The 26,362-nt window shown below is 43.5% G+C and overlaps 1 protein-coding gene across 1 annotated transcript in view; it reads right to left on the bottom strand.

The window, feature by feature from the left end:
- Positions 1-2,017: 2,017 nt before the first annotated feature.
- Positions 2,018-26,362, bottom strand: part of LOC135196237 (NFU1 iron-sulfur cluster scaffold homolog, mitochondrial-like) — a 146,572-nt gene continuing 122,227 nt past the window's right edge. The window contains exons 5-7 of the mRNA XM_064222914.1: positions 10,113-10,249; positions 6,297-6,383; positions 2,018-2,225 (exon numbers count right to left, since the gene is read on the bottom strand). Coding sequence (XP_064078984.1) covers positions 2,115-2,225; positions 6,297-6,383; positions 10,113-10,249 — 335 coding nt within the window. The 3' untranslated portion in view covers positions 2,018-2,114. The remainder of the gene's footprint in view (positions 2,226-6,296; positions 6,384-10,112; positions 10,250-26,362) is intronic.

Here is a 26,362-nt window from a genome sequence, read left to right as displayed (position 1 = left end):
AAGCAGAACAGGGAAACAAGGCAAGGCCTAAGCCTGAGTCTGATCGCACCGGAGTAGAGTAGCAATTCCCAACCAATTGGAAGCGCATTCTCTAAGCCTAGTTCCACCCCCATCGGAGTGGGCAGCAGCGATAACATAAAATATGGAAAACAGAGTGGTGGGAACAACAGTACGTAGAACTCCAGTGTATACATCCTGGCGCATGTGATGGTATACCACTTCGCCGGAATAAACACAGGCCTGGAGACATACCAACCGAAGCTACATAATAAATTTTCTTAACATTGAGCTCTCAATGTCTCCGCCTGCTCCGGAATCCATAATCTCGTTATCACAATAGCTATAACTGGCAGGGTTGGCCTGATACGAGCAGAACAGGGAAAATAGGTAAAACCTAAGCCTAAATCTGATCACACCGGAGAAGAGTAGCAGTTCCAAGTCAATTAGAAATGCATCTCTAAGCCTAGTTCCGCCCCCACTGGAGTGGGGAAGCAGCGATAACACTAGAGAAGTACGGAAAACAGAGCGGCGGAACAGCGGTACGTAAACTCCGGCATATAGCCTCCTGGCGGGTGTGATGGTAGACCACACCTCGCCGGAATAAACACAGGCCTGGAGACATACCAACAGAGATTACATAATCTACTAATCCCCCAGTCTCCTCCGACTAATCCCCAGGACCCTGCTTTACGCTCTAGCTGTTGTTCATCGGTAGGATTACTTGGGCAGCGAGCTAACAAAGCAGCGCCGGAACGAGTCCGGGACGGGAGTGTCTGGAGAGTGGAAGAGTCGTGATCGCCTGGCCACAGCAACCGATCGGTGAATACCACTTCTCGAGAAGCCGTTAACTAGCCTACTACTAAAGGGGGCAGAAGACGGTAGGCCAACTGACACCCTAAAGGGGGCAATGGCCCAGGCTACACTCAACAAAATTAATTCATAAAATAATTGATGAGGAATTATCGGAAGTACTGACGAAAAAGGGTGTAGAAAACCACACCCAACTAAGATCCCAGCCTAACCCTCCGAAATCGGTACAGATCTGGTCAGGTAGGCTAAGATGGCTCCTATAAGGACGTCATGAAGAGGACACCTAGAACCTAACTCAAACCTCCAAAATCAAATCTACCGATCTGGTCAGGTAAGATAGGCCTAGCCCCTACATACGTAACAAGAGAGGAACTCTCTAGTCCTGGGCCACCCTCCAAGCAAACATATCTGCCTGGTCGGGTTGGCGGTGCTAGGAGCCACTAAGGGTGGTGGGATATACTCGCTGTGAACAAAATTACACAGCGCAATAAAATTCTGATATAACCGTGCACGCGGCCAACCATGCATCCAAAATGGCTGACTCGGAAGAGGCGTCATGCCGGCTCCCATGAAGAAGAGTCTTAAAATAAGGGCAAAATATTGGATGCATCGTTGCCCCATCGTGCTCAAAAATCAATAAATGGAATACTCAACTTAGATGAAGAAGCTTCTTGGTGAAGGGAAGACATGATGCTTTGCAAAAACACTTCATGGAAACAGTGAAAACGGTGCATGTAGACACAAAGAGTGCTAGTTCAGGAATGAGGGTTCTTGGCAGAGGTATTAGTAGCGAGCGGAAGGTAGACGTTGTAACGGCACTTCTCTAGAGGGGGATTTTGACAGAGGCATCTAATTGGCAAAGCATCTGTGATAGTGGTTTCCACTCACCCCTGTGCTATACCGACACCCTATGAGGGTGAGCGAGCTGGAGGTAGTAAGTCTGGCATTCCATATGGCTTTTTTCTCTGGTATATTAAGCATTTATTTATACCTAGAAATGAGTGCTATAGGGACATTTCACTGGGCGACACAGGTCGAGCCCAGAAAATTCTAGGGCAATAAAGTGAGAGATATTTCTAGTGCAATAAAGTGAGGTTTTGTATTCTTTCTCTATCAACAATGGAACCAATAAAAATTTCTACACCATTACTTATCTAAATAAAAATAATCACCTTCAATCAAGAAAAAGGTTTGTCAATAAAACACATTATATTATATGATATACTATATTATCAAATAATTAACTTACTTACAACATGCTATTCTGCAAAATGTACAAATGGTTAGCATGCTACAACACATGGCTAATCACTTTTCACTGAACCTGAAGATTCAAGTTTATCCTGTAGCTTCTTAAATTCCTCTTCAACCAAATTATCTTCTTTTGTGTCTTTCACCTCGACTACTTCAATCACCTGAAATGTTTTAATTAAAGCGTGTAAGTTTTAAAGATGGAGGGCTATACCAGCATTCTATGGTCAGTCAGAGACCTTACAACAGGATCATCCAACCCCTATTTTTGTAAACCAAAAGTGTCCCATTGGATTTTAGTCATGGGTTCATTTTCAATGTAAACTGGAGAAAAAAAAAATGAAACTAAATAACCAGAAGAAATCATAATTGTATGCTCAGTGATGAATACAGTAGTATTCAATATAAATTTAATATAAACATAATTTATTAAAAAGCATATTTTATTATGGGAGCATTAGTTTCTGCAGCTTAAAATTTTTAATATACACAATTAAGATAGCTAGTCTGACCTTTGATTTTTTTTAAATTCCCCACACAAAAAATTGCAGAGTCCTATTCTACACTGTTAAGAAATTAACACCATGAAAAATTAGCTGGCAAAAGATGCTATCCCAGTTTGAGTTTGTAAGGGTAAGTGTAACGGTTAAAACAAGTAAATACTCCATATGTCATATGAATTTTTATATTTACATGATATTTAAAATTTTAACAATACAAATTGTGCCTAAGCCTGTAAAGTACACCAAGTTTCTTCAACTTAGTGCCAAATATGCTATTAAAACCTTTAAGATTCTAGTGCCATCAAATGACATCTTTAATAAAGAAGACAAAAACGAAGTAAGTATGTATATATACATACACACACACACACACATATATATATATATAATATTTATATATATAGGATTATAAATTAATATATATAATATATAATATATAGATATATATATTTTATACACGTATTTATAATTTAACTTTGGCTAGTATTACGATGACTTTGAAGTGTTGGATGGATGATTTTAACTTCATTTTCCATGCAAACCAGTGAAATTTATAGGACAAATATCATTAAACCAGTCCAGAAACAATAATCATATAACTTTAAGTGGATTTCTCCTTATAACACATATAACACTAGTAATACGTATATCTTTGGAAAGAAAATTTATCCTAACTATTTAAGCTACAAATAATTTTGAAATGTCAAATAAAAAAAAGAAACTGAAACTCAACATTACATCTTAAAAAGGGATTTTGACAAAGGAAAAACCTATTTCTGGGTGAAGGCCTGTGTTGCCCAGTGAAATGTTACCTATAGCACTCATTTCAAGGTATAAATAATTGCTAAATATACCAGAGAAAAAAGCCATATGGAATACCAGAGTTACTACCTCTGGATCGATCACCTTCATAGGTGTCGGTATAAAAACAGGGTGAGTAGATGCCACTACCACAGACCTCCAGCCAATTAGTTCTCTCCTTTCTCAAAATCCCTCACCAGAGAGGAGCCGTTACAACGGCCACCCTCTGCTCGCCACTACCTCTTCTGCCAAGATTCTACATTCCTGAATACAAACACAAGCTTGGGCCAGCTAAAGGGTGGTGAAAGGAAAAGAGGGATGGGTTCACAGAAATAGATTTTTCCTTTGTCAAAATCCCTTTTCTGGGATTGGCCTGTGTCGCCAAGTGAAATACATGAATATCTTCAAATAGTTCCGCCAGAGTTAATTCCGGAGGTATGTTTACACTTAGACTAGTTCTACTAAAATTCACTAAAGGTAAACATCAACTATTATAATTTTACATAACGTAAAAGGTCTGATTGTCTCCACCTGCTCCGGAATCCATAATCTCATTATCGCAATAGTAGGACCAGCGGCGTTGGCCTGATACGAACAGAACATGGAAACAAGGTAATACCTAAGCCTGAATCTGATCACACCAGAGTAGGATAGCAATTCCAAGTCCATTGGAAACGCATTGCCTAAGCCTAGTCCGCCTCCACCGGAGTGGGGAACAGCAATAACAACAGAGAAATACGGAATACCGAGCGGCGGAAACAGCGGTACGTAGTGCTCTGGCGTATAAAATACTGGTGGAAGTGATGGTAGACCCCACCTCACCAGAATAAACACAGGTTCGGAGACATACCAACAGAGAATACATAATCTACTAATCCTTAATCTCCTCTGACTAATCCCCCGAAGCAGTGCTAGACGCTCCAGCTGCTGTTCACTGGTAGAATTACTAGGTCAGTGAGCTAACTAAGCAGCGCCGGAATGAGTCCGGAACAGAAGGGAAAAGCTCGGAGGAGAAAGGAAGACTTATAATCGCCTGGCAACAGCAGCTGGTCAGGTGATTACCACCCTCCAAGAAGCCATGAAGTAGCCTACAACTAAAGGGATAGAAGGCGGCATGCCCACTGACACCCTAAAGGAGGTAACGGCCAAGGCTATACTTGCAAAAATATTATCAATAAAGAAGTATTGGAAGTACCGACGAAAAAAGGGGGCAAGCCCATCTGCGAGCCTAGCCTAACCTTCCACAATCGGATACACCGATCTGGTCAGGTAGGCTAGGATAGCGCATACTAGTACATTACGAAAGAGGACACTCTAGAGCCTAACCTAACCCTCCAAAATCGAACGTATCAACCTGGTCAGGTTAGACAGATCTAGCACCTACATTTACGTAAACAGAGAGGAACTCTCTAGTGATGGAACACTCTCCAAAACCGAACATCAGTCTGGTCAGGTAGCCAGGACTAGTACCAACTATGGGTAGCGAGTAGCACTCTCAAACTCCTAGCCTACCCTCCAAAATCTCATCGATCTGGTCAGGTAGGCTAGGGTTGGTAAATCGTGTGGGACTTCCAAACTAACCTCATCATAATAAATTTAGTATACCAATATAATATTAAAACAAGATAATACAAAAATTACCACATACACAACATGCATGAGCATATTGGATGGAAGAGGGCTTTCCTTTACCTCCAAAATAATAACTGGCGAAGTACTAGGCTAGCTAGCCTAGCTCGCTTCCAACACACTACTCACACATTAAGATGAAATAAAACCACACTTTCGTGAGAAAACCAAATCGCTCATGAAGGATGATGACTAACGAGGGAAACCCTCTAATAAGGCCAAAAATGTAAAGGTTGAACCGTAATACATAAGCCTATCGATACCCAACAGGAGCGAAATGGTAAAATTTCATGACAACAGTAGCGCTTACTGTGATGTGCAATAGTGGTGAATTTAAGGTAATCATCGAAAAAATAAAAAATAAAAAATATAAATTGAGAAGACTGAGAAACGCAGTACCTAATGTAAACATGCCGGTTCCCTGGATGAGGGTTCCTTCCACGTACGTAACATGTAAACATCTCAACTAACAACTTCTCAAAAAAGGACAAACTGTTGTCTAACTGCGTTCAAAGTCAATAAAATTATACTAAACTTAGATGAAGATGCTTCTTGAAGATCAGAAGACATATTAACACAATTATTTAACCAAAATATTGAAAAGGATCACAGCAGAAAAATAAAGCTGTTCGCGTAGCGAGTGCTAAGAAGGAATGTTTCTTGGCAGAGGTAGCGGTGGTGAGCGGAAGGTGGTCGTTGTAACGGCACCTCTCTGGCGGGGGATTTTGAGAGAGGAGAAAGATATTGGGTAGAGTATCTGTGATAAGTGGCATCCACTCACCCGTTGCTATACCGACACCCTTTGGGGGTGATCGATCCAGAGGTAATAACTCTGGCATTCCATTGGCTTTTTTCTCTGGTATATTTAGCATTTATTTATACCTAGAAATGAGTGCTATAGGTACATTTCACTGGATGACATAGGTCAATCCCAGAAATGTATTTCTTGTACCCTTTACACTAATACACTTTATTTACAGGTGCACAGTCATGGTTATGTTACATTGAATGGTCCATATTGTTGTATTTCATTGTTTATTGGTCAATAAAATTTACTGTGGTGTTTTTGTAGGGCTTGGAACAAATTAGGCAATTTACATGTAAAACTTGGTTCAAGATACGAAAAAATCAGGTTACGAAGGCTGCTTCAGAACGGATTAATTTCGTATCCTGAGGCATTACTGTACTACCATCTTTAGTATTAATTAAAAAAATTAAATTAAATAGTATTATTACACATTTCTGAGGCAAAATTATGAATAAAATAAAAGCATGGAATAAAAATTTACACCACTAACATACCTCAGGAATATAAAACTGCAACATATTCTGAACGCCATTTTTTAATGTAACCACTGACGATGGACATGATGTACAGCTACCCATCATCTGAAAAAGAGAGCAATGATGTACATAATTATTCTTGTGGAAATGAAATTTCAACTCATTCCCTATGAATCCTCTTTGATCACTTGTGTTGTTATGACTTGTCATTCAAAATCCCACATAAGTCATTTCTGATGAAATGAGTCATTTTCATCATTTTCTAAAAGAAGGGCGTAGTGCTGTCAGTGTACTTCATGTGGTGCACCATAGGCATTATTACTTAAGGTTCCTTGCAACCCTTTTCATTCCTTCTACTGTACCTCCATTTTTATTCTCATTCTTCCATCTTACCTGCCACCCCCTCCTGACAATTGCTTCATAGTGCAACTGCAAGGTTTTCCTCCTGTTACACCTTTAAAAACCTTTTTGCTCCCATTTTCTCTATTAGAGCTAAATAGCCTTATAGGTCTCAGCAATTGGCCTTTGGCCTAAAGTTTTTATTCCATTCCCTTCATCAGTTTTCAACTTGTCAATATGACAAATTTTCTAAGACAATTTGTATTTTTCAAAGCTACAAACCCTCGGTCTTAACAATAGGATCATTTCTAGCGCCTAGCTGGATCCGGTAAAAAAGTAGATGAAAGCAAGGAATCTTGTGGTATCTGGCAACGCATGCATAGATCGGGTGAAGAGTGGTCAAACCTTTTGTTTTGCCTCCCCTTTCATAATAGCAATAATATTGCTTTAAAATGACACCAGCTAAAGAATATCATAACTTAAATACTTTAACAGTGAATAGAGTGATATATAGTTCATCCTAGTTCTGGCTCTGGGACAAATAGGACCCGCAAAGCTTTGTGACACGCATTATATTTTTTATTTATATGATATATAATACATTTTTTTAATCCCTGCAAAATTTTAGAGGAATCAAATCTTCAGGAGTACTATACTTGAACATAATAAAACCCTAATAATGTCATGACTACCTCTCTTTATAATTACTGCAAGGTAGTATCTACACAAATAAAAAAAATTATACTTAAACATTTCACCATAATACCATATACAAGTACAGTGGTACCTCGACATACGAAAGGCTCAACTTACGAAAAACTCGAGATATGAAAGCAAATACGAAAAATTTTACAGCTCTACATACGAAAAGTTTTCAAGATACGAAAGGTTGTTGGTGTAAAGTCCCGAGATTCGCCCGGACCACCGAGAACAATTTCAAAACTCCCGTGCTGCCAGCTGAGTAAACTCGCCACCATCCTCCCGCTCTCCCATTGGTTCCTGATGCTAGTCACCCCATAAGATCCTGCTCTCCTATTGGTCAGCATCTACCCCTTGTGCTTTAAGTATTCTATTGGTAAAAGGATGCTGTAAATTGAAAAACTTATTCATGCAACACATTTAATAAAAAAAACATTAGGTAAAGATAGAATAAAGAATAGAAATGAATGGTTATGATACTGTTTGGTAGTTTCAGTAGTTGAAGAGAGATAATGAAAATTTATGGCTTACTGTGTAAAGTGATTGCTTGGCGATCGTTCGATACCCGTAAGTGCTGGATGTAAACAGAAGTTTGGAAGCTTTTTTTTGTTTTTTGTTTATTATAGTTAATGGTTACTTAATAATTATTTGAAATGAGTACATGCAATACATTTAATTAAAAAAAATTGTGAATTAGATATCATAAAATATAAAATAAATCAGACTGCCAACAAATACATATTTTTTAGAATTCTTCTTCCGTTTTAATAGTATGTTTCATATATGTTTCATTATAGCTGTCAGTAACTCGGTATCTCCATTAGGTAAAGATAGAATAAAGAATAGAAATGAATGGTTATTATACTGTTTGGTAGTTTCATTAGTTGAAGAGAGATACTAATGAAAATTTATGGCTTACTGTGTCCTAGGAAAAATGATTGCTTGGCATTTGTTCGGTACTCGTAAGACGGTAAGAGCTGAATGTAAACAATCGATTGGAAGGTTTTTTTTTGTTTTTTGTTTGTGTATTACAGTTAATGATTAATTAATAATTACGTATTTGAAATGAGTACATACTGATTATTTATACATTTTATTGGCATATTCTAAGCTTTTAGCTTCTTGGGTTTAGATGTCAGAATCATAGACTAGGCTACAGTAGCAACCGCTAACATAGGCTAGGCTTATTGCTAAGGGACATATGCTAAAGTCCTAATATATGCAGTAAAAATGGGGTTGAACATTACATGCAGTTGAATATTACTCAAGTATGTACAGTATTTTGCCTTTTTGGAGTCATATTTCTTCTGTCGGATCGGCGTCGTAACCCTAGAACATGTGTTTCAGGCCTGGAAATATAATTTACTGGGGTATTTTTGGAGGGCTTGGAACGGATCAGCCATTTTACATGTAAAATGTGGTCCAAGATACAAAAACCTCATGATACGAAGGGCGCCTCGGGACGGATTAATTTCGTATCTCGAGGTACTACTGTATGTAGTGGAAAATGTACTTGAAGATGAAATATGCACTGCAAGTTCTCCCTCTTACAGACTTTGATTGTTTTGCAAGAATATGCCTGATGCACAAAAAAACTACTGATTTATCTAGAAGAAAATCAATTTAGGCAAATTTTGATTCACAAAAAATCTTCCAGAATAAAGGTCAAAGTGATGTCCCTGTATGGGGGTAGTGCAACAAGGTGAACCTTGTACAGTGCACTGTAGGCATTACTTAAGGTTCTTTGCAGTGCCCTTTTGGTGCCCAGCTGCAACCCTTTTTCATTCTTTTTACTGTACCTCCATGCTTATTCTCTTTCTTCCATCTTATTTCCACCCACTTTTATAAGCCTTTTACTACTTTGGTTGGGCATCAGTACTGATATTTGGTAGAGGTGCTCTCTCTTCAGAAATTATAATTCAATAAAAGAACTAAAGACCAAGATGAACTTTAGCCATTCAACATAAGAAGTAACAGCAAGGACAGGAACAAAACAATACTAGGAAAGCACAAATGACCTACCGTAGTCATAAGAGCTCTAAAATTAAACAGCAAACTGAGGGGATCTGAAGTACATTACCGTAAGTTAAAAAATAAAAATTAAGTAAATAATATACATAAAATGATAAAAAGATGTAAGAAAGTAAAGTTAAGAAAAGACCAGAGAAACATGACGCTCACATATACACAAGATGAGAGTAGATAAAATATTAAAATAAAAAATTAGCAAAATCAGGACCTGGTAGTACCAAATTCTGTGTCTACCTCACCTTCACCATGGCATATTTGGAAGACAAGGACAATGATAGACCCAAACATTACATCATGGTGACTGCTATTCTGACAAAATAAATAACACCCTTTTTTAAGAAAAAATCTGTCATAAAAACATACTAAGGCAAACCTCTAAACTTTATTATGATGTCACAAAGAGGAGACTGATAATTACTTGTTGATTTCAAATGCATTATCGTCCTTTTGTCACAATGAGTCTAAGCTTCTTGAAGAATTTAGACAGGGATAAGGTTTCTCTATAAAATAATAATTATAATCCCATCATTCATAGAGAACATACTGACTAAATATAATTCAACCTTTGAAGACACTATACACAGATGCTGAAACAGCATGGAAACATCTAATGTGTACCCAAATTCAACATAAAATATGTTAATTACTTTACTGTAGAAAACAAGCCAGCAAGCAATGTTAATTTTCATTCATTATTTTGAAGAAATTATTTTCATAAACTAATTACATAACTAATATATTTGTGCTTGAAAAAAAAGTCATTACCTTCAAATAGACGATGCCATCACTGAATCCACGAAATAAAACATCACCTCCATCTTCTTGCACTGTTGGGCGTATTCTAGTGTCCAGCAACTCTTTTATCATGGCTACTGTCTCATCATCATCATCATCACCTCCAGCTGTAAACAAATGGACAAAAACTCCAAACTTTACCACCACCTTTATAACAATGTCCTACTTATACAATAGTAAACAAGTAAAAAATGCACTGAAGTTTCTTCAGAAAAAAAGGATTTTGACGTAAGGAAAAATCTATTTCTGGGCGATTGGTTCGTGTCGCCCAGCGAAATCCCACCCCTTCCCAACCCTGCGCTCAAGATTGACTGCTAACTTTAGGATGGCCACCAGAGGCGCGGCAGTCCCTAGCGTGGGTTGGAGTAGTAGTAGTTGCTGCCCCGTTCTGTGGGTCGGCTCCCCTCTTGTGGGGGTTTTGTTGTGGGAGATTTCTATTGGCAAGAGGTTCGTGGTAGTGGTCTTACTCGCCCTAGTGTTCATACCGACACCCTCTTGGAGGGTGAGCGAGTCAGTTATACTGACCTTTTCTTTATTTTGTTTATTCTCTGGTATTTGTTAGATCATTTACCTTAGAAATAATGGATTAAAGGATATTTCGCTGGGCGACACGAACCAATCGCCCAGAAATAGATTTTTCCTTACGTCAAAATCCTTTTTCTGGGCTCAGTTCGTGTCGCTGCGCGAAATTGTACCAGAGAATTAGCACAAGATTGAAAATACAGAAGGTCTCAATAAAACTTAAAATATAATTAAATATTATAATTGCAAGAAAATATATACACATACACAATTGTTCATATAATGTGGAAAGGAACAATACTTAAAATTAACTTAAAGTTAACATATATATACAAGGGCTTACATGGGATATATGTAACACATGTGTATGATTATCATAGGCAACAATAGTTAAAGCAATTATAATTAAATAGTATCAATAATGTAATAAAGTACAATTATGAACAAACTTACATTAAAACATGTTAAACAAGTTTATAGATCTTAATAAACAAATCCATAACCATTGTAAATGGAGATGTGTCACCCTAGCATAAAAATAAGGGGACCACATCACAAAGATCAATATATACAATCAATTGTGGGTGACCCTAGCAAAAAAATAAGGGACACCCACTAGACCATCACAAGAGCAGCTAAGACTCAAGGGTAGACGTAGATGAACAAGGTAGGTATAGACAAACTGTTGGCTGAGATAGGTAGAAAGGAGATCTGGATCTTCAACTCAATTATTAAGCAGAGTCGGGGGAAACTATGTTACCCGCCGCAACTGCTGAAAATTTCAGAGATTCCAAGGACTTTAAGTAGTGACGCTTAAATACTGTCGGCGATTTCCATCCAGTATACTTTTTCAAATCATCAAAATTCATGTGTTGAAAATAGTTAATTGAGGTGGCTACTGCCCTGACATCATGAACCTTGGGGAAGGATTCAGGGTTGGCTTGTTTAATAAAGTATAGGATCTGTTGCCTTATACCTTTAATTGATAAAGTACCACCTTTTTCTCTTCTAAAGAGAGGACCCGAAGAGGATGAGGATGTCCTGGACAGAAAGGCTCGTAAGGTCGTTACTGGACAAAGAGAAACATCTTGAGGAAGGGGTATAACCTTCCAAGGTTCCCACCTCAACAAAGGATCCTCATTTTTTGCTAAAAAGCTGCGATCCGGAGAAAGCAAAACTTCTCCTGAGGGAAGAAATTCTATATGATTCGCATCTCTGGATAACGCCGACAGTTCTGAAATTCTAGCTCCTGAAGCCAAGCTTAATAAAAATAGTGTTTTTCTTAAGAGCATTATAAATGAACATGTCGTATTATCTGTATCTGAAGCCAGCTTTAGAACATCATTTAAGAACCATGACACTGACGTAGGCCTTACTGAAGGTCTAAGTCTAGCACAAGCCTTGGGAATAGACGAAAAGTAAGAATCTGTCAAGTCTATGTTAAAACCCAGTTGAAAAATCTTCTTCAAGGCTGACTTGTTTGTCGTAATGGTGCTAGCTGCTAAACCTTTTTCAAATAAGGATCTGAAAAAGGATATAGCTGAATTGATTGTCATGATTTTAATGTCTGATTCTCTCAGGAAGGATGCCAACTTTTTAACTGCAGCATCATACTGCCTTAAAGTTGAATCTCTTTTATCAGATTCCAGGAAAAGAATATTTTGTGGATCGATATTTGCATCTTTCTTGGCCGCAAACTTCATGAAGTCCATAAAGTTAGGGTTTTGAGAATTCCTGAGGAAGCGAACACAGTCTTCATTTGTACTGACTGGGAGAGCCTGGGATTGGGAATTCGAAGAGGGCGAAGACCCAGTTCCAGAATCAAAGGGTACCAGTTGCTCTTCGGCCAGTCTGGAGCTACTAGAGCTACTTGACCCTTGAACGTCCTGAGTTTGTTCAGTACTTTCAGGAGAAGATTCACTGGAGGAAAGACATAAATCTTCTCCCAGTTGTTCCAATCTATGGACAGGGCGTCCGTGGCATAGGCCAGAGGGTCCAGGTTGGGAGCCACATAACAGGGAAGTTTGTGGTTCGCTTGAGATGCAAACAGATCTACTTGCAGGCCTGGAACCCTCCGGAGAATCCATTGGAACAAACTGTTGTCCAGTGACCATTCCGACTCCAGAGGAACTGAACGGGATAGAGCATCTGCTATGACGTTTCTCACTCCGGCTATATGGGTGGAGGAGAGGGGCCAACTGAACTTGTCCGCCAGGGAAAAGATGGCTACCATGACATGATTCTGATGTCTTGACTTGGAGCCTCCCCTGTTTATACAATGGACTACCACTGCGCTGTCCAGAACTAACTTTATGTGAGAGTTCTTTGGCGGATGTAACCTCTTCAGAGTCAAGAACACTGCCATTGCTTCCAATACGTTTATGTGAAGCTGGCGGAACTGAGGTGACCATGTTCCCTGAACTTTCTTGAACTGAGAATATCCTCCCCAGCCGCTTAGTGAAGCGTCTGTGTGGATGGTAATTCCCGGAGGAGGAAACTGAAGGGGTACTGATATGGACAGGTTCTTCAACTTTGTCCAAGGGCGCAGACGATTCCGTAGAATCTGTGGAATTGATGATAACTTGTCCCTGGATCTGACATTTGCTCGTGAGCGCCAGATCCTGGTTAAGTCTTTCAGTTTGGCTTTCATCAAGATGTTTGTCACTGAGGCAAATTGGAGGGAACCCAGGATTCTTTCCTGGTTTCTCCTTGAAGCATATTTGTACTTTAGAAATTGTTTCACTGACTTCGCTATTTCTTTCCTCTTGGCTGATGGAATCGACAGAGTATGGGAGGATAGATTCCATTGAATGCCCAGCCATTGAAAGTTGGACTCCGGAGTGAGTCTTGACTTTGTTCTGTTTATCTGGAACCCCAGATACTCCAGGAATTTAATTACTTTCAGTGTGGCTTTGTGACATTCCTCGACAGTTGGAGCCCAAATCAACCAATCGTCGAGATACGCTACTACCATTATCCCTTGAGACCTCAGTTGTTGGACGACTACTTCCGCCAACTTCGTGAATACCCTGGGTGCTACATTCAGACCGAAGGGAACTACCTTGAAGGAGAATGCCTGATCTCCCAGCTTGAAGCCCAAGTAAGGGCGAAAGTGTCTTGCAATAGGGATATGATAGTATGCGTCTGTAAGATCGATAGAGGTGGTGACGGCCCCACGGGGAAGTAAGGTCCGCACCTGCGAGATAGTCAGCATTTTGAACTTGTCGCAGCGAATGGCCAAGTTTAAGCGGGACAAGTCTAAGATTACCCTTCTTTTTAGTGAGCCTTTCTTTGGTACGCTGAACAAGCGACCCTGAAATTTTAATTTGTTGACTCTCGCTATTGCTCCTTTCTGGAGGAGCTCCTCCGCATACTCCGTCATTTCTTTTGATGGAAGTTGAAGGAATGGTCTGGATGGAGGAGGATCTGCAACCCAACTCCAACCCAGGCCCTTTGACACAATGCTTTGTGCCCATTTGCTGAATCCCCACCGATGCCGGAAGAGAAACAGCCTCCCTCCTACCTTCGAGCTCTCACTGCTGCTGGGTCGAGTGACCTCCGCGGCCTCCACGGAAGTGTTTTCCCCTGTTGAGAGACCTTCCTGATCCTCTCTGACGAAAGGATCCCCTAGCTCTACCTCCCCTGCCGAACCGGTCATAGTGCTGGAAGGCTTGGCCCTCGAACACTTGGTTAAAGGCTGGGGAGACAGCGTAGGAGGTGGAAGGCTGAGGCTGAGGGGAAATCACATAAATAGGTTGAGTTTGAGCCTTGGAGGTAGAAGGCTGGGCTGATTGGACAATTGGCACAGCCGAAACAGCCTGGGTAAAACGTTGCTGCTTCTTCTGATAAGGCTGGTAACGTTTAAGTTTCTTCTGCGTTTTACCTCTTGCAGGTTGATCTTGGCATCTCTTAGCTGTGAGACCCCAACGATCCTTGAGGCTCTGGTTGAGCCTTGTTGCCTCAGCCTGGACCTCCTTGACCATAGACTCAGGAAAGAGGTCTGCCCCCCAGATGTTGGAGGAAAGTAGCTTATTTGGTTCATGCCGAATAGTTGCTTCCTGGAGGACGTGTTTCCGGCAATTAACCCTAGCAGTCGCAAACTCGAACAAGTCAGACTGGACCATGTGCGTCTGAGACTTGGTCAGGAGCTTGAAGAGCGGCTCTGAAGCATAGGAAAGAGCCGCTACTTCCGTCATTGCCATGGTATTCATGGACCTGGCAAGCCTAGACTTGGCCTCAAACTCAGCTCGAATGAGGCTGTCAGGAAGTCTAGGTAGCTTCTCGCCGAACTGGTCCATGGCGCAGTCTGGCTTGAGCTTGCCCGCTGAGAAGGTATTAGGCAGATCCTCCCACAAATCTCCAAGTGAAGGGAGCAAAGGAGAGGTGGGGTCTGCTTCCCTTAATTGGGGTAAGGATTCTCCCTTCAGGGCAGCCGGAATGGTGACCGTAGCAATCTTAGTCAAGAAGGGAAGAGGGGTTTCTTCATCCATCGTAAAGATGGTGAAGGGACTCTTAAAGGCTTGAATTCTAGTGTTTGTACAGTCCATTTCCTCCAAACACCTGAGCCACTCTCTTTGAGCCTGGTCACGGGAGTAAAGGACTGTCTTTTTCGGAACCTTATCCTCTCTAGTCATGGCTGCATCTGTAAGCCTGGCGTAGCCAATGAACGGCGGTTGGAGGCCCTCCGGATAGAACTCGAAGTCCTCAATCCTTCGAGTGCCGCATTCCAGTATGGAGATAAGACCGTCCTGGAAAGGGGCGTATGAAGCCACTCTCCAGGGGTTGTTCATTGAGAACGGAGGCAGAGAATCGTGAGGAGGGAGCTGTAGCAATCCAGCACCGAATGCCGGAGGAGTAGCCAGAGGGGCCTGGTTGAGTCCGGCAATTATGTTGTCCTGGGTTGTAATCCTTTCGGACAACCGGGAGAACATCTGCTCCATGCTATTCCTCAACGAGCCAACCAAGTCTCCCATTTGTTGCATCAACCCAGCGTTGGGATCCTAAGCCGGAGCTGATGCGGAGGTGGAGGGATAACTCGGCATAGGCACCAAAGGAAGAGGAGAGACCGCTGGCTCCGCCGGAGTACGGGGCCTCTCCTTGGAAGACCTGCTCTTCGAGGACTTCGAGCTTGAAGCAGAAGCTCTAGGTTTGTAGCCGGAGACTTACGAGATGATGATGCCGACGAAGTCTTTTTTGGATGACGACGACGTCTTCTTATGGGTTTTCTGTACCCTTTGGCCCTTGACTTTGGGTTTAACCGAAGCACTAGGTGAAGCATAATGGAGCTCAGCTCCTGTAAAGCCTTGGAAAGAAGCCGGAGAAGTAGCAGGAGAAGAAGATCCAGTGGCGCCCAAGGGAAGCCCTTGGGCGTCCAACGTACCTACCTCGACCAACAGGCCGTCAACACCTACCATTGGTTCTACGTTTAAGTCCAGTGTCGCGACTTCCGACGAGATATCCTGGCCTGGTTCCTTCATCGACGCAGCGATCTGTTCCTGGATCGCCGCCATAGTCGGGGCTGCTTCTGCCGGGTCGACGTACCCCGTCGACTTGCCGCCGGGGAACAGCAGGACAGCCATCCTCTTCTCAAGAATGTAGGGCTGTCCCTTGGCGGCGTTTTTGCCGAAGCCGCCGACCCAAGCCCTCAGGGTTGCAAGGGCGGTCTCTCTAACCACAGCAGCCTGGAAGAGAGGGCGTATATTAGTTTTAAGTTTAAAATTGAAATTCAACCTTAAACTAAAACCGGGCTTAAACCTATAGTATTTGGGGATGTAATTCACAACATATAAGGAACTTAAGCTTAAAAGAAATCACTAAAATTAAACTTAAGATACAGTACAGTATTTACAGTTCATATATACACTTGGAAATACTTACCCCGTCTAAGAACTGACCCACGAGATCATAACAGATTGTACAGGTCTCGTGGTACCAGACCTGTAGATTCCCATGCGGAGTCGCGCACAAAGCGTGGGACCTACAGACTTCATGCCCGCAGGGGTCCTGGAGCATGGCGTTGCATCCTGGATGCTCGCAGTTGGTGGTCTGTAAGTGGAAGGATACATGAGTACCATAAAAGACATCACTTACAGGCTAAATTAGAACTCCGATGTATGCCGGAGAGTGAAAAACTTTTGGGCATAACCCCTCCCCTACCGCCTGAATAGGCTATAACTCCGGTGTGATCCGGTGTCTAAAACAAAGGTAAGGGAGGGACCCAGCTTAAGCTACCTTAAATTAAACTTATGATAGCTTAAAATAAACTTATGATAGACTTAAGCATAAAATAGCACTAAATTCCGGAAATGATTCCGAATCGCGGTGGTATCCGTCTCCCGTTGTACCGACGAGACGGGATGGTTAGGTAAATGAGACCAACTGCACGCCTGAGGTCCGCCCGCAAGCCGGGAACCAGCTCCCTCCCTCGTGATCGACGGAGCTCCGGTAAGAAAAATAGAGCACCGAGAATCCGGGAAGGGGCGAGAGGACGAAACAGAACTCGAGCTAACAGCGGGGCAACGGAGCAACAAAGGAGAGGGGAGGCCAATCCCCCTACCTCGTCACAACAAAGCACCGCGAAGCAGAGAGACACGGTCGAACCCAGTCACGTGTCTGTCCAGCCTCCCCTACTCCCTCCGCGTAGGGAGAGAGGGAGACAGGCCCGGGTGGAGCGAGCAAGGACGGACCTCCCTCCCCCCAGCTCTATGGGAGAGCGGGAGGAGGGCAGGGTGACTGGACGGGCGTCTGGCTGTATCGCGATCACATGGTGACCACGAAACGGTAACACGAAAAAACAACTAAATCTATAGCCTAGGGTAATGCAACCAAACTGATCAGCGAGATGCCATCGTAGATGCAACAAAACTGATAAAAGGAAGCAACAAAACTAATGGGGACCATGATATAATAAACCTAGGCTACGATAACATACCAGACGCCCTAGGCTAACCAAAATCAAATAAAATCACATAAAACACTTAAATCAAAATCAAAGTAGGAGAAATAAAGTAGTAGGAGAAAAAATCCAGGAGTGTACGACTAACCCGAGAGAAAGTCTACCACTCAAAGCTAGCCGGGGCCGATACTAAGAGCTATGGCTAGGGTCTGGATAGAAGAGATAATGCCTAAGCAAGGTAAAGAAAGACATGCATGCATGACATAAACCAATGCAGGCTGGATCCCCTAACATAATATAGATAAACAGGAATAGAGACGTAAAATCAAAGGGAAGGTTCTAGGTATGGGAGACCAAGAACGAACCCGCCACGAGGCAGAACAATGCCGCCATGCTTCCGGCCGAGAATCAGCATTTATACCTAAAAAACGGCAAATACTGACTCAAGGTAGGAAAAAACTAAGTAGGAACCTTTCGGAATACTTAACTTAGCTGATGCGATGGCTGAACGCTCCATGGTAAGTAAAATCCTCGAAAAAAGGGCACGAAAGCACAGAGAGATAAAAATTACGTCTGGTGGGTTCGCGTCTAACTTTAAGGATAGCCACCAGAGGCGCGGCAGTCCCTAGCGTGGGTTGGAGTAGTAGTAGTTGCTGCCTCGTTCTGTGGGTCGGCTCCCCTCTTGTGGGGGTTTTGTTGTGGGAGATTTCTATTGGCAAGAGGTTCGTGGTAGTGGTCTCACTCGCCCTAGTGTTCATACCGACGCCCTCTTGGAGGGTGAGTGAGTCAGTTATACTGACCTTTTCTTTATTTAGTTTATTTTCTGGTATTTGTTAGATCATTTACCTTAGAAATAATGGATTAAAGGATATTTCGCGCAGCGACACGAACTGAGCCCAGAAATCTAGTTTTCTGTATATCGTATAATCAAGGCTGCCGAAAATAAATCTATCTTTCAGTGGTCTCAGTTTAATGCTGTATGAGCCACAGCCCATTAAACTTAAACCATGGTCTGGTGGTGGCCTGTCCTATATTGTTGCTAGACAGAATTCTAACTAACTTTAACTTTAAAATAAAAACTACTAAGGTTAGAGGGCTGCAATTTGGTGTGTTTGGTGATTAGAGGGTGGATGATCAACATACAAATATGCAGCCCTCTAGCCTCAATAGTTTTGAAGATCTGAGGGCGCAGTAAATAAAAAGTAACATTTAAAGGTAGTATTAATACTTATGTAGAAATAAATTTTTTAGCAATCAATTTGTGTCATGCCAGTTGCTACTACATAAAAGAAATTACAATTAAAATTTGATAGGTAATATATCAATATGTACGTCCCCCTGATCCCAACCCCATAACCAGGTGGGGGGCTCAGGGATCCACTGCAGATAGAGTATGTTCTTTTACGCATAGTACATTCTGCTGTTGATTCAATTAGTGATGTGCCCAAATATCCGTATCGGTGGTATCGGCTAGTTTTTGTGGTATCGGTATCGTGAATTTTGGCCAATTACCAGCTGATACTTTTGTCATTTGTATAGGAATTTAAAATCCTTCTAGGCTGGCATAATATTAATTTTCTGTACTAACACTTTTCATTTCTATGATAATTATATTGAATATTATCTTTAATAAAATTATAATTTTAAACTTAGTCCAGTATGAATGGGAACTTGCAAAGGGATTACATAGTACTTTTTTTTAGAAGAATATTTTGTTGATCTATATACTGAGAAACAAACTCTGGTCCTTTCATAGTGTTATTTTTATTTAAGTACCAGTATCTCATTTTTCTTGGGATTACTTAATAGAACCATTACCAGGACCTTTCATAATCGAAATAAATGAGTCTGTTAACTGTTTATAACCAACATATAAATTAAAATTCAGAATAAATGTATCTACTATTAGTGATTTCTGATTGCTCGTCACCCAATGAATTTGAGTAAGCACTACACCTAAATTGTTGAAAGTCTTGTAATGGTAGCCATAATATAAGCCAAACTGTATCCAGGTAATATGACAAATTTTCTAAGACAATTTGTATTTTACATAGCTACAAACCTGAGGTCTATACAATAGGATAATTTCTAGCGCCTAGCTGGATCCGGTTAAAAAGCAGATGAAAACAAGGAATTTTGTGATATCTGGCAACGCATGTGTAGCTCGGGTTAGGAGTGGTCAAGGACGACGCCGCTACGCCAGTCTTTCCCAACTCAGGATGACTTAACAAACAGAGGGACGGCCAGAGGTGGGCAGTATAACGTTAAGACCTCAGGTTTGTAGCTATGAAAATACAAATTGGCTTAGAAAGTTTGTCATTTGTTCATACACGAACAAACCTTCGGTCTTAACAGTAGGATAGACTCATACTTGGAGGGAGGTATAAGACATCCTAGACCAGCTGGGGGCCTACCCACCAGTCCAGCTCTCAAAAGAAATGGTTCTTGAAGAGGGACTGAAGCCCATTGACAAGCTAGATAAATTGATATCTAACCACTCAGAAGCTGAGTGACGTACAATGTTATATGGGATAACCATTGTATTATAGAGAACCAAAGAGAAACTTTGACTGTCCAATAACAAACCAAGACACCAGGGTTTGTATTACTCCCAACCCCTCCTCACCAAGGAGTGGAGCATATGCTACCAAATAGTGGGTAAGATATTTGTATATTGCACCACCACACTATCAGTATGACTACCTTACTCACCTGTATCAGACCAGTCCAGCGAATGACGTGTCTATTCCTTAAACCGCCTGAAGGAAGAAGGAAAGGTACAAGAGAAAGAAGGAGACCAGCCAACTCACTCATTCTCTCATCCACACAATCATCTTAGGTAAGATACAAAGGTGCCCTGTTAAAGGCAACCATGAGTTACACAACCTGTTGGGCAGCCACCACAGGACCCAGGGAAAACGTGTCCGCAGATCTGTGGGCAACAACCTTAAGATAGAAAGAGGTGAACATGGACGGGCGTAACCAAGTACCAGCGCTCAGCACTCTATGTACAGCCAAGTTCTTTTTGAAAGCCAGAGAGGGACCAATACCTCTAATGTCATGTGCTCTAGCCTGCACAGACGTGGTGGTAGAATCATCAAGAGTCAAGCATGCCTGTCTGATGGCTTCCCGTATGCAAAAAGAGATGGTATTCTTAAACACCTCTTTCTTTGTACGGCCTTTGCTAACAAAAAGTCTGTGGCAGCCTGGTCTAGGGTGCCGAGTCCTTTTAAGATACCGACGCAGGGCCCGGACAGGGCACAACAAAAGCTCTTGAGCATCACCACCCACAAAGTCAGTCAGTGATGGAATGGAAAACGAAGTGAACCTGTCATCATGCACAGAGGGATTATGGGTCTTGCCCACGAATTACGGGACAAATTCGAAGGGCATTGACCCCCAATCCCTGGTGTGCTTCACCTCACAGCTCAGACTGTGGAGCTCTCCTACCCTCTTGGAAGATGCCAAAGCCAGAAGGAAAACTGTCTTGAGCGTCAGGTTCCTGTCAGATGAGCGATGCAAGGGCTCATATGGACTCTTAGTCAAGCTCTTAAGAACCAAGGAAACATCCCACATCGGAGGCTTGAGCTCTCTAGGAGAACTCAACTACTCAAACCCCTTAATTAACAGGGAAAGTTCCCAGGAAGAGATATCGATACCCTTAAGGCTTAACACCAAACTCAGGGCCGCCCTGTAGCCTCTAATGGCAGAAACAGACAAACGTTTCTCGTCTCTGAGAAAGGTTAAAAAGTCTGCTATTCGCTGAATAGAGGTCGCAAGTGGAGAAAAACCCAGTTTATGACACCAATCACAGTAGATCGCCCATTTGCCTTGGTATACCGCGGACGTCGACTTTCTAAGACTGCTGGACATGTGCCCAGCTGATCTCTGAGAAAAGCCTCTTGCTCGGAGGAGATACTTGATAGCCTCCAACTGTGAAAAGACAGGGATTCTACTGACTGGTGGAACCTTTCCGCATGGGGCTGACACAGATGTCGCCAAGGGGGAATCTCCCTCGGAACCTCTGACAACAACAATAGCAGATTTGGAAACCATTCCGCCTGAGGCCACAGTGGGGCTACCAAAGTCATCCTGAGACCCTGTGAACTCATCAGCCTGTTCAGAACCTGACAGATCAAACAAAACAGAGGGAAGGCATACAATTCCAGGTTGTCCCAGGGATGTTGAAATGCATCCTCTGCCAATGCTAAAGGATCTGGAACCACTGAACAGAACACCTCCAGCTTCCTGTTGAAGCATGTTGCAAAAAGGTCCAGCATGGGTCTCCCCCAAATCTGGAAAAGCTTGTCTGCCACCACTTAATGAAGAGACCACTCTGTGCCTAGGATCAGATGCCGGCGACTGAGTTTGTCTGCGACCACATTCGGTTTCCCTGGGATATACCTGGCTGAGAGCTCTACCAAATTGCCGACTGCCCACTGGTGAAGCTCTACGGTCAAGGTGTGAAGTTGACCTGATACCAGGCCTCCCTGTTTGTTCACATAGGCTACTACTGTGGTGTTGTCCAACATGAGAACAACAGAATGACCTTCTACCTTTCCCCGAAACTCCTTCAGACCCAGGAAAGCCGCCTTCAACTCCAAGACATTGATATGTTGCTGCTTGTCCTCCAAACTCCAAACGCCTGAGGCGAAGAGGCCGCCTAAATGAGCGCCCCAACCTGGGAGGGAGGCGTCCAAGAACAGAAGGAAGTCTGGTGGAAGAGAACGCAGAGGGATACCCTTCAACAGATTCTGGTTGTCCAACCGCCAACAAAGGTCTTCTCTCACTTCCAGAGACAGAGGAACCATTAACAGGGGAGAGTCCCCTGCCGGAGACCAGAATTCCCCCAGTCTCCATTGCAGAGACCGAAGATGAAGATGCCTATGAGGGACCAGCTTTTCCAGGGAAGACAACACTCCCAGAAGAACCTGCCACTGATGAACTGACTGATGTGACTCTTACAGGAAGTTGCGCGCTACGCTACGCCCGCAACTTCTCTAATCTCTGATCCAATGGGAAAACTTTTGCCACTGTCATATCGATGACCATGCCCAGGTAGAGAATCCTTTGAGTGGGTACGAGGTTCGACTTTTCTTGGTTGACTAATATGCCCAGTTCCAGACAGAACCAAAGTAGACGATCCCTGTCCTGCAGTAGCTTCTCCCTGGAAACTGCCAAGACTAACCAATCGTTGAGGTACCTCAGCAAACGGATCCCCATGAGATAAGAGAGAAGACCCTTGTTAACACTTGAGGGGCTGCTGTGGTCAGCCCAAAGCACAAGACTTTGAACTCGAAGATCTTGTCCGCATGAGAGAAGTGAAGGAACTTCCTGGACGTCAGATGAACAGAGATTGTGAAGTATGCGTCCCTTAAGTCTATCAACAGCATGAAGTCGCCTTCCCTCACGGCTGCCAACACTGAGCGCGGGGTCTCCATCTTGAACCGTGTCTTCCTGATGAAGTGATTCAAGGTGGATAAGTCGATCACAGGCCTCCATCCTCCCGACGCCTTGGGCACCAAGAAGATGTGACTGTAAAACCCCGGGATGGACACACTACTTCATCTATCGCATCCTTGTCCACCATTTTCTGCACTTCCTCCTGAAGAGCCAAGAACTTCAGAGAATCTGGAGGATGTGCCTTCCTGAGCTGCGGCTTGTCCAACAGAGGAGGAGAGAAGTCGAATGGCAGTAGATATCCCACCTGAAGGACATCTACCACCCACTTCTCCACCCCATAACTCTGCCACTTGGCCCAGTGGCCAGCCAGGCAACCCCCACCCGTGGCGCAGGAGAGAGAGAGGCACCTAACCTACCGACGGCCCCCTTTACCTCTGCCCCTTGGGCCCCTTCTTGGCTTACAGGAACAAGAGCGAAAGGGGCGTTGATCTTCTGACTTAGGCTGTGTCGAATGGGAAGGCCCTGCCGAACTCGAGGTCCTCGACGGCCTACCAGGCGACGGTCTCCTTGACTGCTGCTGGACAAGGGGTGGAGGAGGAGGCGGATGTCTCCGAGGACGAGACTCCGACTTAGACATGGCCCAGTGCACCAGTCTGTCTTTGGTGTCAGCCCAGCGCCGGTCTATCGCACTCTCGAGTTCTGTCTGAGGAAACAAAAATTGAGACTCCAACAGATCTCCATTCCTCAATGCCAGCAAGGACTCGGTGTCGAGCAATCTCTCCATCCTAGACAAAGCCACACCCTTCTAATCAGAAGAAGATTAGCCCATAAATTAGCACTGAGGTGAGCCAAATATGAAAACGCTTTGCCCCCGGACTGCAACAGACTGGCAAGCGAGGAGGCACTCACCAACCCTTCCGGGGACCTGTCGGAAGCTATCTTGGCAATAACCACAGACCACAGGTCCAGCCAAGAAACTGTCTGTAACATGGAGGCCGCCGTAGATTCCACTGCTGAGGCATCTTGCAGAGATAAGGACAGAGCCACCGACCTCACCTGTTCCAAAGTCAAACCGGCTTCAGGCGAATGACGTCTGGGTTAAGATGACGTGACAACAAAAATGTAGAGCTCATAGCATAGTACTTCCTATGTCTCATGAGAGGGGGGGGTGGTAGTTTAGTAGAGCCCCTAGAGCAAAGCAAACCGTCCCGGTCCGATACAGAGGCGTTAATCTTCTGCAAGACCGACTGAACGTGCCCCGACAAAGGAAGCTGAAGAGATGATTTGGGGTCCTGAGTACCTCCCACCAAGGCTTCCAAGTAAGGAGTGTAAGACAACTGAGCCTGAGTCCTACTTTCCAAATTGTTAAACCCACGAATGAGATCAACAACTTCCGAAAAGGAAGACAGAAACGATTGCGTGTCTCCCTCCTCCTGCTCCGGCAACGGAGACCGATGACGAGGAGGATGTGTAGGCTCTTCTAAGGCACCTTCCCCACCAAAATTAACTGAAGGGTTAGCAGCCAAACAGCCCGAAACCCCAACTAACCTGTCTGGGCTGGGTCCATGCGTCAGCTTCCAAGATGAACCTGCCATAACACTAGGAACATCACTTACCTGAACAGATGGCAGAGGATGAAGCATCTCCTGCAGATCGCACACCACTAACACTGCCCGAAACAACAGCACTCTCGGGAACACGTCCACGTTGTTCCTCCCTCAAAGGTGAAGGAAGGGCAAAGTCCTTAGCCTTCCAATACTTGATATGCCGCCGGGGTGTAGAGGGGGAAGAGGGAGAGGAAGACAGCACTAGTTTCTTATGCGCACTCTTCTCAAAAGGCGGGGACAAAGCAACACGTTTCCTACCAGTCCTCCCAACCGATAAGGCAGCCAACTTCACATCCAATACAGAGTCCAACCTCTGAAGCACTGCCTGGCATATGACCTCAGACTGATGTGCCAGAGAAGGCTCCGATGACAAGGAAGGGAGATGTAGCGAACTGGGCGGCAGTGATGACGTCATGGCTGAGAAAGGCGGATCAGAGGAGACGACTGGGAGAGACGTCATCGATGGAAGTGACGTCTCAAGTGGCGGTGACGTCACGGCTTCCCCTCGGTGCGAGGGGGAATGAGACGCCACTGGTGGAGGAATACACAAAGACGGATCCTGTGATGTCATCAACGGGGCTGACGCCACAGGGTCACTCCGTCTCGAAGCGGCAGCAGACACTGGCGGAGCAATACAAGATGGCCGACTGCTGCTACCCATGAAGACGAGGCCGGGAGGAGGGGGGGATGGCCTGGTCAGACCGTGGAGCGGGGGGGGGAGCCTCCACAAAATGCGCTAGCAACCCCTCCAAGGACGGGGTACCCCCTAGCCTGAGTGTCTTCCAAATTGCCGCCATTTTGGACACCTCTGACTCTGGAAGAGAAGAGATTGATGAAAAAGGCTCACCCTTCTTGGGAATCAAATAAATTCCCAAGGAAGAAGAGGCCTCCCGATACTTCCATCGACAAATCAATGGAAGAAAAGGAAGGAGATGCAGGGACAACGCTACTATTAGGGTTGACTACTGCAGGAGATGAAACATCGGGAAGAGGTGCAAAACCTTCCCAAGTAGAAAGAGTCGAAACCCTCCGATGTTCTCTCTTGCCATAAAACGACCTCCACTGCTCCACAGGCCATGCCCGGCATTCCATGCAAGGATTCGTAATAATACAAAAATTACAACGACACTTACTGCACGTGATGTGAGGGTCGGTCGCTGGCGAAGCCAAAAAACAAGAACACGGTAAACCTGGAACTCCGGGGCACATACGCTGACGCCGAGGAGGAGAAGAAGCCATAATACCAGCCAAACACACACACACACACTAAACAGAAGCGAAACGGGCAATGAACTGGGAAAAGGCCAAGAGAGGTTAACACGACTCTCGCCCAGGCGGTCAAAAGAAAGACTGATGCGCGATCATAGGTGAATGGTCTTCGACCATCCTTCACCCGATCTACGCATGCGTTGCTAGATATCACAAGATTCCTTGCTTTCATCTGTTTTTTTTAACCGGATCCAGCTAGGCGCTAGAAATTATCCTATTGTTAAGACCGAAGGTTTGTTCGCGTATGAGCAACGGTTTCATAAATACATTTTTAGAAAAAATGTAAATTGATAATCAACAAAAAGAAAGTAACACTTGAGCACACTAACATAATATTTTCAATAATTATATTATACAATGGAACATGAATGGTCTGCAAACCAGATTACATTTGGGAGAGGTGCAATGATTGCTAAAAGAACGTGAACCAATGATATTATGTTTACAACATGTCACCACACAGGAGCTACAAACCTAGAAAGTCAATTCAGGACAGCATCCCTCCTCTTCCTTACTAGGTTCAG

This window comes from Macrobrachium nipponense, chromosome 17, assembly GCF_015104395.2.
Source record: "Macrobrachium nipponense isolate FS-2020 chromosome 17, ASM1510439v2, whole genome shotgun sequence".
NCBI classification, from domain to species: domain Eukaryota; kingdom Metazoa; phylum Arthropoda; class Malacostraca; order Decapoda; family Palaemonidae; genus Macrobrachium; species Macrobrachium nipponense.
This window is presented reverse-complemented; position numbering and strand designations above follow the sequence as displayed.